The sequence below is a fragment of the Melanaphis sacchari genome, unplaced genomic scaffold (assembly GCF_002803265.2).
Source record: "Melanaphis sacchari strain LSU unplaced genomic scaffold, SCAv2.0 Contig45_pilon_pilon, whole genome shotgun sequence".
Classification (NCBI taxonomy): domain Eukaryota; kingdom Metazoa; phylum Arthropoda; class Insecta; order Hemiptera; family Aphididae; genus Melanaphis; species Melanaphis sacchari.
The window spans coordinates 1,116,646-1,138,497 of NW_020271303.1; the positions used below are offsets into that span (position 1 = coordinate 1,116,646).

A 21,852-nucleotide genomic window follows, 5' to 3' on the forward strand; every position below is an offset into this window, starting at 1 on the left:
CAGGAATGTGTTTAAAACAATTATTCAAAACTCAACTCCGTCTGTGTCTAGTGTAAATAATTATTCGTATACAGTACTAATTGGCATATGCGTGTATTGAAGGCATTCTAACAAATTTTTATGTTTTCAGAGTAACAACTGTTATTCATTGGTTTTAAATAATATCTTTGTACGATAAATTCTAAAAGATTAAACTGAAACTTTTAGAACCGCTGTGCATATAAAATCCATTATCGTGATGAACATTTTAGTGCTCGAGATTACTGTATACCAACGTTTATCGATTAGTTGCGTGCGGAAAGTTGTAACAAGCAGACGTTTGATTTATGACGTGCCAGAGAAATCATCAACGACCGTTTTTTCCATTTTAATTTTAAAAACTGTATTATTTATTTTTCTCTATTTCTATTGTCACAAATGTGACGAGACGTCGGAGATGGAAAAATATTTGAACGTATATTATAATAACTAAATGCGCGGGACAATAATATGCGATCCCGTGCATACGACACCTGGAACAATTTTTACAAGAAAAAAAAAGGGAGAAAAAGGGACAACAAAGTTTTCAATAATCATTTTCAAGGTGTAAATTTTTTTTACTAGTAAAAGTTTTTTTTTTATGTATATATAATTAAACATTAATTAATCTATAATTTGTGGTTGGACTCACGGGATTGCGAAAGTGCTACAGGAACTCGGAAACTCGAAAATTATAACGTATTATACTATCACACAATACAAAGGTTTATATACATTATATAGCGACACTGGAGTCAATAATGCAATTTATTTGGATGCTGGTCTTTTGTTGAAAAGCGATAAATAGACAAGTAACATCATGATTATTACAATAATATTTAGTATACCAAGTGATTCACTAAGCATATTTACCTATCTCCTTCTCTATTTCATAGTTAATTTACGTACTTACTTAAACTTTGATCTATTAAAATATTCAAATGCTTTGACTTCTATTATGCTTTTGAATGGTTCAAATTAGTTATTTTCTGTGGTGATATAAAAATGTTTTTCAATGAGAACCGGTTTAGTATAATAATTCACGATAATAAGTTTAGAAAATAAGGAAACCATAATGATTTGACAAATGATCACTAACCATTATATAAATTTATTAAGATTTAATAATTTGTAAAATTTGTGTATAATAATTTTTAAACTAAATAATATTATATATATATTTAACCTTCCAAGAATTTTAAGCAAAAAATTGATGTTCACATAATTATTTATTTATTTATTTATTAAGATTAAACGGGCCAAAATCCTTGTATCGTCGTAAAACACGTCTCATATGACATAAAAAATTTAAGTACCAACGTGAAAATATGGTCTTAAAACGAAGTCAACAGTTCTGAAAGTATAATTAAATGAATGTTTAAAATGATAACGGGCGTGCGTGTGGAATTATACTTTTTTCTGAATAGGTTAGTGCCTATTATTAGGTAATATTATTATTATACATACAACATACTTATATCGCGAATCTACGTATATTAAATAAGCATCAAGTATTAGGGGTAATAATATTGTACGTTAGTGGATTATTATGTACAGATACCTGCACTTTATGATCATAATAATATAGCATGTTATCTATCTATCATTATTTTATGGCTTCAACAGAAACAATGATATGATTTTTTTTTTCACGCATACAGCAATACAGGTTTTGTACAATGTGTAACATGGTGAATACAACATTTTTAACTATTAATGTGTTATATTACTTGTTTGAAACTACATAGACATTTTTATATTATGATTACGTCATATTGTCAAATCGAAAACATCACCGTTCGAGACTATCGATCAACTATCAAGTAGACGTTACGCGTCACGTAAACCCGCAGTTGTATTACTCCGACAAGTAAAATATTGTTACATTTTTTATTGCATTTTAAATCACTGCTGGGTTAATTGTATTCCAATTAGAAATCTGATATGTTTGTTTTTAATCGGTCTCTGCAAATTGTATACCTAAGTTAAATATTCGTGTAGATCGAGAGCTACATTAAATGTGTTTAATATGTATATAAAATTATTATCTTTCATATGTAATCAAATAAAAATTTAAAAGATATAATTTTCTGCTGGATTAAATTTTTTGGAAGATTCAAGAACTTATTCTTTACCTTCAGATCTCTAGATTTTCGCATTACAGTATACATCTTCTTCAATACCATTGTTCAGGTGTATAATAAATCCATAATTTTATCTATAGGACAAATATTGTAAGCATTTTTTTTCGCTGTTTTCTTGATCCGACTATGAGAATGTTGAACTTTTATCTTAGGATAGTTTTTGTTACTTATCTACTTTAAGTAAGCACGTTCTGTAAAAATATCTGTCAATTTGTTGTAAAGGTATCAACCAAACAACCGTATATTGAAGCGTTCACAACGGCTTTTATTGTTATATATTCTAATATAAATATTAAACTATAAACCGCTTATTGTTTTTAATAATATGCATTTTTTGATTTAAAAATATAAATAAGCTTAGTAGAAAACCCAGGCCTCATTGATGGTGATATTTATTCATCCGTATAAAGCTATTGTATTATCTTATATTTCAGAAGTTGACATTTCAAAAATTATTTTTATCTCATTTCACCGAATATCTATAATCTTTATGTGGTGTATAGTGTATACACATGACTAGAATTCAGAAAACTATAATGAAATAAACTTTCGATTATCGCGGTCTACGGAACAGGATATAATTTAAAGACTCGTTTGCTATTTTCTTCTACATTCTGATAATTACGATCATCTATATATTGTATTCACGATAATATTCATTGTTATATCATATATGTTTAAGGTTATTACCCTGCTACGTATTACATAAGATCTTTAGTTGCTGTAGAAAACAGTCTACCCTTTAAAATTACTCTGTCAGTCAACACACTTGGGAATAGGGTGGCTGTGTGCAGAGTGTTTGGCGCCATAGATTTTGGCAAGTGAAGCGACGCCTCACTAAACTTCGAACTAAATGTTTCGTTTACAATTTCGTACATCGCATCCGTTAGATTTATGGCGATGTCTACGCATATTTTGTTGTTTTTCGTTCGTACTCCCAAATTATATAGGTTTTAGTTTGTTTAGTTTAATAGCCGCCATAGAGTTGCCTTTTTACATAAAATGTATAATATTAAAGATTTCGGAAAAGTTATCTGTTCTTCAGTAGTTCAGAGGCAATACCGACTGAAACACATTGTGCTGCACATTAATTTCTGTTTTGTTTTTTTTTGTTTTTATATAAAAACGCCGAGCTTCCTTAATCCTCTGGCAATTGTTTAAAAAGTAACACAACTCCAAACCGGGAAATTAATTATTTTTAGACCATTACGTATAACATATAGCTTATGCCTGTTGTATACCGAATATAATTTATTATAGTTTATACAATTAAAATATTATGTGTACAAAATATCATGTTACGTTAATAAACGACTTTTGGCGCAAATTAAAATTATTATGAAAAATTTAGCACATGGAAATGCTTTATTTAATAATCATTGTTAGTCATAAATTCATAACTATTATTTTGATTTTTAATAATATTTATTCATTTACTTATAAATTCAAATTTAATTATGTATTGCGATTACAATATATTATTTTACCATTTATAAATTACTAATTTACGAATTAATTAGCATCTTAATTTGTTAGTATATAGCATGATATTTATATATATTTATTATTTATTTTATTATGATATATAGTATATAGCAATATATATAATACTACGATTTGTTGAACGAAAATATTATTTTTATATTAAATTTTCGTTCATAAATTATCATTATATTATTGAATGATATGTTTTTTTATTTATCAATAAAATTATTGCTATACTAGCCAAAAATAATTTTTATCTTAAATAAAACATTGTTTATTCTCGATAGGAATTTAAATATTTTCTAATCGTTTTTCTGATATTACATTATTATTTATTGCTAATAAGATGAGAACTGTAGTATGTAATAACTACTACCTATACTAAAAAATTCAAAATATAAACGAGCTTATAAGTTTTTAAAAAACATGCTCATATTATAAATGTTATATAATTTCTATAATTTATTAGTATAAGTAATAAGAAAATGATAAGAACAAAAAAAAAAAATTGGACAAATTATAGCGGCTAATGCATGTTGAACACTCATACTTATAGTATATACCTTAGCAAAAGCATTATTTGTATGTATTATTATTTATCATAATTTACGCTTTGTGAGTTAATTTCTATTAAAAATATAATTAATTGATTAATTTCGTATTAACTAATCAGTATGGCATGGATTTGACTATAAATCCGGTATTAAAACTTAAAGATTTTATTATATCAGTATCTAGTTATAGGCACTTTAACTACCTAGTATAAAATCAGTGTCGTAACTATATAATAGACCATTGTAGATGACAGTGATGGATCTCAAATTCACTCGCTACTCATACACTTACATTTAAAAAACTAATATTTACATAATATAAAAATATTTATTTTTAATTTTGATGTTTTAGAAAAATGTCGTGCTTAACAAATAATCGTTCTCAACCATTTTTTGTAAAATACTAAGAGCATAGGTAAAGGCAATCATTGTATAAGTAACTAATATTGTAACATTTGTTACTCGATAAAACAATCATCAACTTCTCAACAATACAAAAAATATACAAAAAGTATTGACACAAATTTATTATCTTATTCGTTATAAAGTAAATTTTGTTTAGCTCGTCTGCAGTCTATCACCATTTACCACCGCGCAGATAGTCTCTACAAAATCTGAAAACTATTCAAAACGATTTTTAACGATTTCACGACGTGGCCTCGAGCGGCCGTTAATAGATATATTTTATGTATACAATAAAAAAATACTGGATAGCAAACAATACGTGATCGGTACTGAACGTCGATTTCAAAACGATGCCGCGCACGTATTTTATTTTGATTTCGTACGCCCATAGAACAGTTTTTTCATCCCTGGGAATCGATGTCTGGGTAACTAGCAAGCCACATATTTTATACCGACGCAGTGGTCTGAAATATAATCTTAAGCCGGGTTCCCTCCATACCGTGTCGTGTAGAGTATAATATATTATTATTATTATTATTATTTGTAGTTGAAAACGTGTTATCAACATTTTGTTACCCGCGTGTTGAATAATAATATAAGTACAGAACACAACACGACAAAGTGTAATGCGAACCTACAAGGATTAAAGTTGAAAAAAATGTGAAAAAAACTCTTTGAACGTAATAATTAATAATAGTATAATGTAGGATATAAATATTATGCGACATATAATATCTATTGTACTTACAGAAATAAAATTATTATCGATTAATATTTTAGTTGCTAATTTTCAACGAAGAGAGCTTAACACTTTACTCTGAGGGTCTCTAAAATAAAGCAATAATGTATAATTCGACATAGACCCAAAAATTAGGTAAGCAAGTTTACTTTAAATATATACTCGTATATATATAAATATCTATAGTTTAACTAATAAATTTTCGATTCTGTCGTAATCAAAACATGAAAAGTTTATTAGAACAATGTTTTATAGCCAGGGTAAGGCTAGGTATTGTGTTTGAATATATTGTCTTAATTCCATGCACAGGATATACCCATGTACATTGCAAGTAAGTGTGTGATATGATACAACGTATGTATATATACAATTAATAAAGGTTATCATGAGCCAATACAGTGTTCACAGTTGTCAGTGGACTGAAGATCTTGCCGGTAATCTCTCTAATACTAGTCGATCGTTAAAGTAATTCATCAAAATATATAAAGATTTACAGCAAACCTTACTATGTGCTTATTAATGCATAAAATCCTGAATTTTATTAATAAGTCATTAAATTATGTAAATAGTTTTTCTTGAACTCTGGTCTTCAATAACTGCAGTCTCACATTTTTTTTCCAATTTTCAAATAACTATCCTCCGAGAGTATAAAAGTACAATAACATATCCGTCGAATTTACTAAAATGTTTTAAAATATCTATATTATAAATATATAAAAAAAAAAACATCATATTATATCTCAGTTAGTCTACAGTTATTAAAATATGCGCAAACAACCCTGAGTACTTGGGTTCAATTGAATCAAAGTGATCACATTTTTTATTGAGATTTGTTCATCCCATGTTTTTGTACCCATTTCTGCGAGATTTATTTAAAACACAATGAGTTTGTTTAGGCGATATTTCCAATATTCGTTTTATAACTTCTATATAATATTCTATGGAACCCTCGTAGCATAATAAATTATAATATGTTTATAGAATAAACAGTTCCAACAGTGGTAAACTAATGGGTAACGGTTTCACTCGGATATCCATATAAACCAACATAAGTTGTTAATTTTATGTAAACACCGCGTGCCTAATATTATTTAAGGTAACGTTGTGCAAAAAGTCAGCCATATATAATTATTATCGCATCGCACTTGATTTATAAAAGAGAGAATAATTTTCAATTAATAAATAATGGTTGATAATTTTTATATTCCCAGAAAACATCATAAATGGGTATTTTTGTAATGCTGAAAATATATTAATCTGTAGGTACCTACTTTATTGTAGGAATAGGTGTACATATTTTTTAAGAAGTGATGATGAATGTCAAATAACAATTACGGTAAAATATTAAACTACTCAATTAAAGTGGTTATTTTATAACTTTTTTACAAAGGTTCTGAGAATATATACACAGAAGATATTATTCTAAATGTATACGTTTATATAATTATATTATGGAGCAGAGGTTTTTCAACTTTGTTTTCGCATACTTCCAAGATGTGTATTACAGATTAAATTATTCATGTACTAACTATTCAAAATATCAAATATATTCATAACAATTAAAATATATAATTACTTAAGTGAGATGGCGCGAAGAATGACTATTAATGTGTTTAAATAATTTAACAAAGTTAAAACTATACAGGTATTTATAGATAATTATTTTTGCGCATGGTGGAGAATATCCTTTCAGCTAAGGAAGAAGAGGAAAGAGCGCGACAGGTTATGAACGAACGGAATCCACCATAGGCAATCGGGGAGAACGGAGCGACTATGTATTAACTGTATTGGTATTTTTATGATAATAGCAGCGAGTGGGGGACTGGCCCACCATTGCTAACTATTGTATGTTTTTGTTTTGACAATAAACGATGGGGACTAGAGGAGAAGTACTGGTACCATGGTTCCTCCTCCAGTCCTCGATATCATAAGAAAAAAAAAAAAAATTATTTTTGGGGATGCGAATAGGTGTATAACGGATAATACTGCTCTGGCGTTTAAAATAATTCATTTTTAAAATTTTGAAATGGTTATTTAGATATTCGGATAACAGCAGCGTAAAACTCAAAACGACGTTGCAGTAAAATGATAATAAATTTTTCGGATAAACAGAACTGTAATTTGATTCGTTTTTTAAGTGTCAAGTCATTGGTTTCAACTATTTCAAGTTTAAAAATAATCGCTTCTATCACCCAACTATATCAAACACATTACTTATGAATAAATAAATAAATAAAAAAATAAATACTCAATAAAATACAATTTGTTTAAAACAATTTTATTTTTATTTTTTCAGTTTTTGGAAATATATTATGTTTGTTGGTTTTACAAAAATGCGTGTTTTTTCATTTATGAGCCACCGGGGTATTGTAAAATGATTTAATAATATTTTTGTTCTGTTTTTACTTAATTTAGTAGTTATGCAATCTGAAAATGAAACTTTTTACAACGAACACAAATTATTTAGGACTTATATTAAATAAATAATTAAAATAAATTAAATTAATAATTCAGCTAATTATAAATAAATTTTAAATTATGAAGAGACAAATGGTGCTTGGGCGTGTGAAACCTTCAGTGATAGAACTTTGTGATATGAAATGAAAAGGGTTAGTCGATTATTTAGTCACGACATAAAGTTAGTTTTAGGCAATTTCTGGGGTCACCAGAAATAACGTGGAAGGACAATTCTGAGATTAGAATCTTACAATAATTGTGGACATTTGAGTGTGGGCGTTTGTTAAATACCCTGGCAACATTTTGTACTGTTGGTATAAACTATAAAGGTATATTTATGGAGTTAATTATTTGACAAAGGAATTTTAGTTGAAATATTTTGATTTTATTAATGATGGTGGATTTAGTAGCTTCTCATACATAGTTGCATACCGTAAGTCAAAATTGATTTTAAGAGTTTATTTTTGAGATTAAGATACCTATTTATGTTCGAGAAGGAGTAATAGCTGTCAAGAACGGTTGTTTAAGGCAAGGAGTTTAAAATGGATATTGGTCGCGCAAGTTAGTCAACGGTCTAATAATTGTAGATTAGATTTAATAATATGAATTATTATTGTATGATTATTATAAAATAGACAATTTACTCGTATTATTACCAGTAAAATATAAGCGAGGAAATATGGTTTATAAAAAGTTACTCAAAATAAATTAAGAAGGTACAACTATAAATTAATAATATTTTTAAGGTAAATTATTTTACCATGTGTAATATGTACAATGTGCATCATCATGTATATATATTACTTGTATTAATGTATATTATACTAGAGGAAGTAGAAATTAAATTTTTAAAAAATAGGAATGCAAATTGAAAAAAAACAATGTTTAATTTTACTTTTTCCACCTTACACTCTGTCCTTTTAAGTTATATGAAGGACAAGAATTGTCGTTTCCCCTTTCATATAATATCAATGCAGAGGAGAGGAATTTAACCTCCAACCAAATGCGTATATTTCAATAAATATCAACAATATTTATGCCCAAAATAACATCGAAAGGTATAATTATTAATAAACTTATCGGTATACGTATACCTACTTATTAAATAAATTGATTGTCGATGGTAATAACTAATAACTAATAATTATAATACATTTGTTTTAGTAAAACTCTAATTTATTAACGGTTTATAGTAGGGAATACGCAGGTAATGGTGTGTTAATTACTTATGAAGTTGTGACAATTTTGTTGCATCTCTGAGGGTTATTGGGTTAACATAAATTAAATCGATATACACAACATACGATCTTTTATTATTATTGTTATTATTAATATTACGGACGTTTTCAAATTACCCGGATAAATTTAAAAAAAAAATGTATTTTACGATGATGTACCATTTCCCTATACGATTACGAAACAAAAATATAAATCGGGACAATGCAAACATAATAAATGCGTTGTAAATGTGGACAAAATGTCAGATTATATTATTCCGTCGTGCCTTGTACTATCTGGACAAATCTAATTTTGTTCAAATATTCCTTGAATTTGCTAGACATTGTTATTAGCCGATCCGGGTAGGTAGTACCTATCTACCCGGCTCGTGCGCAACGGGCGGGGTTTGATGAGTTCATCCCCCTCATCACTATTTTTCGTATCTAGGTTAGGTTAGCTATAGGTATCGGTTTTATCCAATTAAAAGGAAATTGATTTCTCCAAGACTCCTGAAAAAGTACAATGCTCGATCGAAAAACTTTAATTAATGAACACTTTAAATATACTTCATGTATATTATGATATACTTTTTTATAATACTAATTTTTCTTTTATAACCCTTATCCCTCCGCGAAAAAACCCTGCGCACGATTAGTTCCTAACTGTTTCCTACTGTTGTACGCAGGTACATACCTAGGTACCAGTTGGCAATTAGCAGTATGTGGAAACCATTATAAAATTGTAAGCTGGTACCTAGGTACTTCGAGGTCCGAGAACAAAGTATATAAAATATTTCGGTACTTCCCAAACACAATGCCCAGCACATTGTGATATTTTAGGCGGTTACATTTTTATACCTACTATATTTTATTGTTTGTTCTCTGCAAAAATATCAATATATCTTTATTAAGTTTATTCATTGTGGGTGAACAGCGAGAACTGCCCACGGGGATATGATTTCCAATAGGGTTTTTAAAAATTTTCACACGGAAACAATATAGATACCTTTGTAAATATAATACCTACTCAATCGCGCTCGTCATTGGTGAGTGGATAATCCCTTTCACTGCAGTTCAGTGTGTTGGCGCTTTTTTTTTTTATTATTGTTTATTAAAAAGCAAAATTTAATTGTTTGGCAGTCTGACAAATAAATAGATATTAATAAACTTTGTTCCTTGATGATCTCGATATCTCGAATCGTGCATTCGTTTAGCTATAAGTAGTATAGTTGATTAGTTAGTAATTATATTGTATTATTATTTATTACTTATTTTATAATTAACTTATTATTATATGATGTATGTTTATAATAGGTATTTATTAATTATATTTAAGGTTTAGATTACCTAGCTATATATTTTTTATATACCATTTAGGTATCTACTTACAATCTAAACATATAATGATACTTATGCAATAGTGAAAATAAATTAAGTAAGTACCTAATTAAAAAGTTAATTTTCAGAAAATTTTTAAACTTAACTGATTAATTCATTTTATAACGTTTTTAATTACTTAACTAACGACTTAAATCGTCAAAAAATTCATTGAACCTAATAACTTAGATTTTTCCAGTTCATTTAAAAATTAATAGTTAAAAGTTAAAATCAAGTTTACTTAATAATGTATATACCTCGGCAATTATTAATACTTATTAATTAGTTAATTATTGTTTAACCATGCTTTAAATAACTATTTCAAACAAAAATAATCAAATTAATGTTTCTCAATAAAATAATTTAATTGACACTAAAATATGTTGTGCTACCTACTCATCTGTATACATTTTTCTAAACCTCTATAATAGCTAGTTATAAGATGTAGGATTTTCATTAAAATATTTAGTTATTATTTAAAAAAAAAATGTGTATTTGCACAGCAATCTATAGGTATTATAGTTAATATTGTTATGTGTGACTCAAACGAAAATAAAGAAAAACATTAATTAGATAACTCCTTTACTAATTTAAGTTAGATGATATATTTTCTTTATTAACTTAAAACTTGTTGAGTTGAATATATTATTTGTTTACTATTAATTTTAAGTTCTTATTGTTGACATAACTTATCTGACTCAAGATTTTTATTAAGTTATCCACCAATTTTGATATATATGTATAAATTTAATTCCGAACGAATAGGTACCTATCTGTAGATATTTAGGGTATTAAACTACTAACTATAGTTTATTTTTTTATTTAATAGTTATAGTTAGTTGGTTCTGTACTATGACAAGTCTATAAGTAGATAATTTATATTTATATAAGCGGAATAGAGTTGTACTTATTATCTATAAAGTATAAATTATTAAAATTCACCCTACGTTTATCAGAAACGGGTAATAGGGAATTAATCATGTTAAGAATTTTTGGATTTGCACACAACAAACATTTGATTATTTTACAAATTACTTTTTTAATGTATTAGTAGTATAAACCATAAATTCATTTTATTCATTAGATATGTAGGTCATTAAATATCAACTATATGAAGCCAAACAAATTATTGAAAACACACTATTTTTAAGCTCTATTATTGACATTCTTTGCATACCACACTGCTATTATTTGCTTACATTGAAATATCAGTAGATGGGTATCTATTATTGAGTATTACATATTTGCGATTAATTTTGCTTTATATTGCGAGTTATTATTGGTTATTTATATAAGCAGTCTACTAGATAATAATAATAGTATTGGTTTGAAAACATTATTAAAATTAATAATTCATTGACCTCAAGACTTAAAGTTGTAGTCAATACATTTTGGGCTTCCTTATTATAGCATACATTTACAATTATAGACAATCATTCAATATACTAAATTCATATTTAAAAATGGATTAGATTCTGACAATACTTTATTTTTATATTTTTATAATTTTATGATAAGCAAGGCTAGGAAGTTAGGTAACATTCAAATAAAAATCAATTAAATTATAATTTAAATGTTTAAGACTTTGATTAGATAACATACATTTATTAAGTACAATTCTTAGTAAAATAGTACATGGCAACTTATTTTATAACAATATAAAAACATCAAAAACAACAGTTATAAAATACATTCTGCTTATTTATTGATAAAAAAAAAAAAAAAAAAAAAAAAAAAAATACATAATATATGACACATAAAATTTTATAAAATTCTTAAATATTTTTATTTTTTGTATTTTCAGTTTGTGTGCGGGATACATATCTGGAGTCTTACAAGGAAAATCACAAGATGAATGTGTTGCTATGGGACTGAAAGCTGCATCATCAGCACTTTTGTCGCTTAGGCCAGTTCCCATAGAGCTGAATGTCAATTAATGTATAAAATAAATATTTACTATTACAATACATAACAACTGTACAAAATTAAAAAAATGCAATTTGTCAAAAAAAATAAACAATAATAATTAATTTTAACCAAATACCACAATATGCGTAACTTATACCATGTGATTATCATAATAATATAGTAATCTTAGTAATTAATAAAAATAATTAATATAAATTTTTTTTCCAATTTTTTAAAAATTATTTTGAAACATTAACACTTTCATATTTGCACACTACTGAAAACATGTCACCACCTAAACGTTTAGCTAACCAACGGTTTTTTATTATAGCCAGTTTGAAACAATCACACACAAATTCTGCATCTATGTTGGTGTGTACAGCTCGACCCATTCCTTCTAATATAATCAAATCCACAGTAGTCAATTCATTTGCCAATTCTCGTTCCAATCGACTGGAAAACAGAATAATTAATTCATATGATTTTATTTTTAAATAAATAGATCATAATTCAGTTATCAGTACAATCACTTGACTAACAAAATAATATTAAATCTTTTATATAACAGTATTAACAATAGAATCTTAAAACTTAATCGCTTTATTTATGCAATATAATTACATGGCATGCACAACATAATATAAGTATCATAAAGTTATATTTATTTAGTACAGTTGAACCTCGATTATCAGGGGTAATGATGGGGAGAGGGTCACACACAGATAAATGAAAATTATGGTTAATCGAGACTTTTTATAATAATGAAATTTTTTATTTAATTATAATTAGAAATACATAGGTACAATTTTATAATAATGAAATTTAAAAATTTTTGATTTAATTGTAATTAGAAATATATATAAGAAAACGCATACATACAATAAATTTTTGGAAGAGTGGGCACGGTTAATCGAGTCACGGATAATCGAGGTTCTACTGTATTTACAATTTATTTCTTACCTGAGATCTAAACATGGCCCACCTTGAGCTGTCTCCATTGATTTCAATCTGCCTTCATCTAATCCTTTAGAAATAATAGGACAAATAGCCGCAGCTTGGCGTAACAATACAACAAGTTCTGAATGAGTGACATCGTTTAGTGCAGGAGCGGAGTTGGCACAAAGTATTAATCTTGAGCCTTGACGTAGCATTTCTCTAGCTAATGGTAGTATTCCCAAAACTATATCAATACCACTGTTATCAATGAAAATTGCAATTTTTTTATATGGCTCGTTGCATATTCTTTCAACCCAATTATCAAGACTGTCAATTAACCAAGGTCTGGCTATAAATAGTACAAAAAAACAAAATTATTCCAAATAAATCTAACTTTTTTCAATTTTTTTTTGTTGTCTATGAATTCTTACCAGGAATTCGGTTCCTTGCTTGTTTAAAATCAAATTCACCAGTTTTCATTAAAACTACAGTTTCCTTAGCACCCCAATCAAAAGTATTTCCTGCTAAGACACCCATGATTATTTCTTTTTGTCTTTCTCTTAGATCTAAAGAATCCAATTCTTCTAATCGTTCTTGAAGACATGTTAACGCATATTCATTTTCTGTTCGTTTTTGCTGAAATATGTATTATTTGTATAAATGTTAATTATGTTAAAAGTAATAAAATCTTACAGTTAAATATGGATCAGGAAAATCAAATTCTTTAAGACATTGATTGATTGTATCAAGAAGACCTCTCACAGTCAAATTACCATAAGCACTAAATAGTATAAAAAAATATAATTTAAAAAAATAAAATATAAATAATAAAAACATACAAAGGTTTTATTTTAAGCAGTTGCACCCGAGAAATAAATTTCTCTTTGAACATGGCAGCTCGTTTTTCAGTTGTATCACTTGATGGTTGACTTGCAATTGCATAATTAACATAATTTTCTATACTTTCTTCAAAACAATTTAACCAATATTCTCTGAAATTGTTTTTAAATTAATCCTTTATAATTAACAAGTATTAAGTTAAGTCCCTAAATTATATCTATAATTTAAATTGATATAGACTTTTTATGAAACTATCAATTATGATAAAAGATTAAATCATTTCTAAAATAACACTAACCTAGCTTCTTTATCCGAATTCAAATCAACTGTATCTGGAATATAACTAGATGGATCTTTGAGCAATGGGCAAAATGTTAAAGGCGATTCCCAACGATCAAGTTCGAGTTGGTCAACTCGCTTACCGAATGTCAATTGAGTACGATTACTTCCACTACCAGCATAATTTTCTAACCAAGAAAACTTGTCGCTATCTGTAAATAATTTTTAAAGATTCAAATATTTATATTACAAATAAAAGTCATAACTATACTAAAACAGAAAGCATTACCGCATTCTTCAGTTCCTTTTAAAAATGCCCCTATTGCTCCTAAATATCCTTCATGTCTCAAAAACAAACTTTGCACAGTTCCTCTAGACCAATACTTAATAGAAAATGATATAGTATGCATACTGAGTGAACGATTTCTTAAAAAATAACCACCAAAATACACCTAAAAATATTTGATAAAGATCGTGAATACAATTATTTATTTATTATAATTTATATGGTATGTATGAATTTAATTGCTAATAACCTTTTTCAAATTATGCATCATTGCATATAAACAAGCAATTTGACCAATGTCGTTACTAATTGCAAACAGTAAACTTCTCGCCAAATCTGCTTCATTATAATCACTTTCTGAAAGCACAAAAAATAAATATAAGAAAAGAAAGCATAGTTAATCTTTATGTTATACCTGAGTTTTGACGAGGACATATTTTTCCAAAAGAAGAAGCAATTAAATCTGAATGCATACCAAGGGTTTCGTAATCTCCGCCATATATATCCTTTACAAGCATATCAGCCTTTCTATGATCTCCTTTTTCAGCAAGATCAAGTAATTCATCAAATGATTTGGCTTTAGTTAAAAGTGTACCAAGGCCCCAGAATGTGCCACCTCCAGTAGCTGTACCACCAATACGCTCGTAACAATTATCTGACTCCACTTTTAAAATACTTACACCTGAACCAATGTTAACCAACATGTAAGGAAATACATGTGGATCTGCTGTTTGAAATTCATATTCTGGACTACCATTCCTGTTGTAAACAAACGCTTCATCGCTTATATTTTTTAATAAGAAATTACACCCAGTAATTAAACAAGTTAGCTCATCTTCTTTATCTACTCTGAAATTTACATAAGATGTTAACATAAATTAAAAGATATTTGACAAATGATAATAATACACACTTTAATCCCAATTTGTCTTGAATGAGTTTGCTATACTTGTATGCCCCACCTCCTGTAGCTTTAATACTTTTTCCTTTTCGTTCATCGCTGTTAACTAAATTGTCACCAATGAAATCCAAACAGTTTTCAATATATTTTGTTTCAAACTTGACAAAATGTAACCTTGCTTGTTCAGAATAAGTGTAAACAAACTTATCACATTTCTAGAAGATATTAGTGTGAATATTTAGTTTAATTAACATTTAATCAAAGTAATTATTTACAATATATCATACGTCATCCTTGTTATTGTCATCATTTTTGTCTAAGTTATCAGTTGCATAATAAACTCGTCTGAACGATACCGTTGAATAATATGCTATTTTTGTAAGCGAACCACCTAAAACAAAAATAGTATATACATATTAATTCTAAATTAATATTTATAACATTATGAGTTGATAAATAAATAAAATAAATTTTCAATATTAATCTTATTGGTATGCGGAAATAAAACTAATTGTATTGTTGAAAAAGGTAAGAATGTAAGATAGAAAATATTATAATAATACTTTAGAAACATAACTAACATTGGCAAACAAGTGATTAATAACTAAAATGTAATATAATTTCAGACCCTAAAGAATAATTTGAGTAAAAATAAACAGTCCATAAATATAAGGTTTAAAGTATGAATAGTATAAATCTATCATTATGGTTTGTAGATCTATAAATAAATATAATATTATTAAATATGTAATAGTTTATACTTTAAATTCAATTTAAAATTAAATATCATATTTAGAAATGGAAAATTTTAGATTATATATCATTAGAATTTTAAAATAAGTTAATAATCTTTGTAAGTTAGGTAAATTTCTTCTTAAAACTAAGCACATATGTTATCGCAACAGACCATTAACAAATTATTTTAATTATGATGCAATAAAATACAACCTCAAATATAATAAAAAATATTTACTCTTTTACTATACATATATCATGTAGAAATATTGCTTATAGATATTAAATGTTGAATTAAAACATACTACTAATTAAAGTACTGATATCTAAAATGTATTATAATTGCTTGAATATATAATAATTTTAAAATATTTAAATAATCATTTTACAATACATAATTAAAAAATAATATTAGGTTACTAAATTTGAGATAAATATTAACAACTAATTATTTATTATAAGGCATCACTAAATAAATTAATTTAAATAATTTAAAGAATGAACTCAACACTTGACATTTTAGCATATTTGATATAACTGCTTTAGAAATACAGTTATACGTGTTAAGTTTAATCTATTTTGTTGTTGTATATTTGTTGACTGATAACATTTAAATCAAGCTTACACAAAGCCACGTTTTTACAAAATTAGTTTAATAATGTAATATATTTATTATAATTAACTTAAAAACCATCAATAACTAATATGTTAGCAAGTAACTCATATTTACTACATGAGTACATGACTATTACATAACACTAATAATGTAAAATGTAACAGGTAGGTAATAAGTTGCTTTGATAACTAAAAAACAAATGAAAACGAACAAAAATATGTCATTTTTGGAAAAATGTAGGTGTAAATAAAAATTCAAAATTTGTTTTTTTATTGAATGTATAACATACCAATGTCTATTGCAAATTGTTTGGCATTTTTCAAATTCCTGAAAACTTCCAAAGTATCAGGAAGCTTTATGCTATTTGGATTTTCTTTTTCCTCCATTGCAGAATAACTCAATTATCTGTGGACATTAAAATTTAATAAAAGTACATAATTTACAAACAGTTTGAAAACATTAACTTTTACTAACTACCTATACACATTATTATTATTGTTTTCTCCTTGAATATTATATTTTCGTACACCCATGATGACATTGTTAATTAAAATAAAAACTTTAAACGAAAAAAAATTTGAATAGTACATACCAGTTTGAAATTAGGAGGTTGTGTTTTCACTCAGGTGTGGAGTACTACAAGGCTACAGAGTACACAGAGCTCAGAGAACGGACTGAGTTCAATAGCTGATGGAAATTACATTATGTCATTATTATTATTATAATATTATTAATTATTATCATTTATCATCATCGAGTGTTCGAGTAAAGGAAATCGTTTCGAGCACATTTACCGATAGTACTATCTTAATTTGTTAAATACGATTTTAAATAAACAGGTTATTCGTTGCAGCATATTTTCATTGGTTGACTGCGGTAAGGTCGCGTTTACACATTTTATTCATCACAGATCGCGCCACCGGGATGTAGTTCGTCAATAATTATTATAGTTTATAGTTTATACATACATGATGCAATATTAATAATTTCTTAATAACGTGTAGCGTAAGCGTAAATTAAATGTAGGTAATTATAATTGTTATTATTTTTATTATTTACTATATTTTAATATGTACGCCTAGGTACTAAAAGTTTCTTTAACAAGCGCATAAACCTATAATGTTGTTCTTAAAAAAAAAAAAAAAATCGTAAAAACAGATGATTTAGTATAGAGTATAAGTTACTTTTTATTTTTTTTTTAAGAACAAAATAGCTTAAAATATTAAATACGATATAATAATGTAACTCACTGATTTATATTTTTATAACTATTAATTATTTAAAATATTACACTAATGTTATGTTATTTGCTAATAGTTGGTGATTAATTATTTTATTAAAAGATCATTTGTTTTTCATCAACAAGAACAAATAGAAAAACCTTCTAAAAATTTAAAAGAAGCTGAAAATAGTGATTCAAACTATTCTGAAGTATTTCACCACTGAGCTCAAGTAATAATTATTATGAAATTAAATAATTGATAAATGTATGAAATATAAATATATATGATAAGAAAATGTTTTTTTTAGATTTATTTATTAGAAATGAATAGTGATAAATTAGTCAAAGAATTTAAATGGGATTTAGAGTTGAATCCTACATTTATTTTATCAAATGTTCAATATTGTTACACTCAATATCTTTATGCAAAATTCAAGTCAAATGGATAAATCTTTTAAAATATTTAAAATAAGAAATAATAACACATCAATCATAAACAAAAAAATGATCCTATAATAGATTAATTGTATTAATAATCATTGCAGAGAGTTATTTATTATAAAAGATATTATCTATTGATGATTCTCCGAATGTGAAGTTTACTTTTCAGAAAAAATATTTTAATGATTATTGTATTGATTACTTAGTTTAATTATTACGTTTTTCAACCAAAATTAATTAACCTTTTTTTTTGTTTTTAGGTACCTAGCATAAATAGAATGTGGAATGTAAGCACGACACTGGAAAAACGTCTATACCCTATGCCATTTATATTTCCATTGATTACTATTTTTTCTCCTGTCAATTATCAATTAAGAATGGGTGTTGGATATTTTGTCGGTTAATCTATATATTATTAAATATTGATGTTGTCATACACATTTTGAACTTTTTATTCATTCTTGTTTGTTTTATGATATATATTGTATTATTGATTTAATTCAATAATAATATATACCTCTGAAATATAAAACTAAATCAGGTACATTTTAGAATAATTATTTATCACTTAATTTTGTTGAATTATAATCCGTAGCTATACATTCTTAAAGCTCACAATAAAATATCTTGTAATTGTTAAAGAATAATACATTTTAATGACCCTTTTTTTTTGTTGTTGCTTTCTGTGCTCTCTAGCCCGCTAGAGTTTTAAATTAATAAACATTGGTCCTCTAGGCTCTAATAACTGTGAGTTGCCCATCCCTGCGATAGGAAAATAGAATATCTACTCTTGACACCTACTTATATAATACGCCTTGTGCGTTGAATAATATTTAAAATGTGTGAAATTAAATAATGTTTACTAAACATGATATTAAATAATGATTGTTATTTAGGAGCTTTGGTGATGCCGTTCCCTGATTCTTCTCACTACCAAAACACCAGGACCTAGTTACATACCTAACGTATATCTTGTATCTTATATTTATTTAATTATAAACTTATTCATGATATATTATATAGATTATAATGGTGTATTATTTTATTTGAACAAGCATAAGCACCAAAATAATTTTTTTTTAATCATCAAAATTAAATTTAATCATTTAATCAACGATGTAAAGGGGTAAAGCTGCAGTTAAATTATAGGTTTAATGTTTAAATACTAATTATTATTACCGGTTGTGATGTTCCATGACTACAATTTAAAAAAATTCATTATAGTCAATAGATTAATTGCTATGTAGCCATGTAGACGGCTTTTGAAGTTGAAATTCGACTATTCCCTTCCCTAGGAAGACCCAAGTAATAATTTATGATCACTTTATTTTGGAGCGCTGCTGGTTAGGCGTTATTAAGATTAAGAAATTTTAAATTTTATAAATTAATAAATAGAACTGTTTAATGACGTTTTATAGTTTTTAATTCTTTATTATTGTCATGTCGATTGTTGATTAACGAGTAATGATTAATGATAATTGTTATTTGTTTAATATTTACAAATTACAACTACAGTCGGGTGAATAAAAAGTGGACGCTGGCAAATATGATGGCAACAATTTTTTTTTCGAAAAACAGGGGTCCTCATTCCTCAATCTGAAATTCTCAAACGAGATCGATATATAACATGTTTTGTACCATATAAATACTAAATACATTCACAATTCAAAATAGTAAATACGCACTTTTTTTCATTATTTAGTATTTACCAACATACACAATATAACCGGCATAATCTCAAAAACGTTAAACCAGTAGCGCTCCTGCAAAAAGTGGTCAACACGGGAAATTGTTTCGTTTCCATAAGGATGACGCGACTTTATCTTTCAGGGCAGTGGATTTCTACGTACCCTGTGATCAAGCGTAAGCCACATTTTATACCAAACAGATATCGTGGTTTTTACCATCATAATAAAATGCTATTTTTAAATCAAAGCTCCAACTCTAAGAATCTGTATAATAATGATATATCCAAATTTCAATTACCTTTTTAAGTTTCAGTTATTACCTATTTACCGATTAATCGATTTGCTATTTGAGCAATAAACCGTAATGTTTTATTAATCCGTTATCCATTAATAATATAAAGCACTAACGTTATCCAAAAAGATAATTATTTACTTATTATCTTATCAAGTAGAAACAATATTTATATTTTATACCATAGCAGACATAGTTATTTATTTTTTTTTATTTCTAAATTTCTAATATCATTAATTGTAATTATGTAACAAAAACAAATCAATGTACGGTTGATGAACATTTTTAGTGAACTAGGCGAGTTCAAATTTACTATGTATTTATGAATATAACTCGTATAAATTATAGAATGCATGTTTTCTGAATTATATTATATATATATAGTTAATCCTACAGTTGTTATTTTAAATCTGTTTAACTTAACTATTAATTCTTAAGAATAGGCTGTATAATAAGTAAGTTAAAATTGTATCAGAGGTTAGAATTTATAGATACAATTTTAGGTGTGGTGTTTATACATTTCTATGTATTGTATGTGAATGTAGTATTATGTTTACATGTACTTGCAGTTAAAACTGATTTAACTCAATTCGAATTAGTTAACTTCCGGAGTTAAATGCATGTAAGCGGCCGTTAATTCGGTTTACCTAAAACGGTTTAGTTAATTCACATTTAAAATGCGCATTGGAAATAACTACGGATGTACAAAATGCATGTAAACGGATCACACTAGTATAAATTATAACAACCAAATCAGGATTGCGACGAAGTGATAATAAAACTAATTAATTATTAATTCGAATTAAGATAAATCGGTTTAAACTGTGCATGTTAACGTTGCAACGTAAACTGGTTTGGTGGAAGTGTATTATACTAATATGGTATTAGACATGCATGCATAATTGTACCTTTTTACGAATTGATTCAATACAGATCAAGTTAATTCAAATAAATGGATACACATAAACGAGGTATAGGTATCATGTATTGCAAGTTGGATACTCTAGTGTCTAGTGTAACAAGTATAAGACGTTTTTAAGAAAATAGTTTTAATCACTTAAAAAACTTTATAAACTATACAGTCTAAATACTAGACTTGGATAATTTGATTATTAAGTATTTACATTCATTATTTGATTAAAATGATAAATTTAAACCTAAAACATCTATCATTGTGTTTAATGTCATAAGTTAGAGACTAGGATTTTAGATATTATGTATTAGCATATTATTCATATTGTGTGTTTATGCGCAATTCGTTATAATCTGAATATTTTAAATCAATTTAATTTTATTGATTAAATTTTATTTT

At 26.6% G+C, this 21,852-nt stretch overlaps 2 protein-coding genes across 3 annotated transcripts in view; one reads left to right on the forward strand and one right to left on the reverse strand.

The window, feature by feature from the left end:
* The window catches only part of LOC112598229 (pseudouridine-metabolizing bifunctional protein C1861.05), a 132,625-nt gene extending 120,264 nt beyond the window's left edge, over positions 1–12,361 (forward strand). For both annotated transcript variants that reach the window (XM_025344632.1, XM_025344633.1), the window contains exon 16: positions 12,201–12,361. In XM_025344632.1, coding sequence (XP_025200417.1) covers positions 12,201–12,333 — 133 coding nt within the window. In that variant the 3' untranslated portion in view covers positions 12,334–12,361. The remainder of the gene's footprint in view (positions 1–12,200) is intronic.
* A 162-nt stretch (positions 12,362–12,523) lies between these two features.
* On the reverse strand, positions 12,524–17,675 carry LOC112598228 (pantothenate kinase 4). The gene is made up of 13 exons (XM_025344631.1): positions 17,490–17,675; positions 17,187–17,302; positions 15,834–15,937; positions 15,559–15,761; positions 15,061–15,494; positions 14,896–15,002; positions 14,649–14,811; positions 14,379–14,571; positions 14,080–14,232; positions 13,934–14,021; positions 13,672–13,876; positions 13,265–13,589; positions 12,524–12,757 (listed from the first exon to the last, which is right to left on the reverse strand). Exons 2-13 carry the CDS (start codon positions 17,281–17,283, stop codon positions 12,544–12,546), a joined length of 2,286 nt encoding a protein of 761 aa, XP_025200416.1. The 5' UTR covers positions 17,284–17,302; positions 17,490–17,675; the 3' UTR covers positions 12,524–12,543.
* Between the last annotated feature and the right edge of the window lie 4,177 nt (positions 17,676–21,852).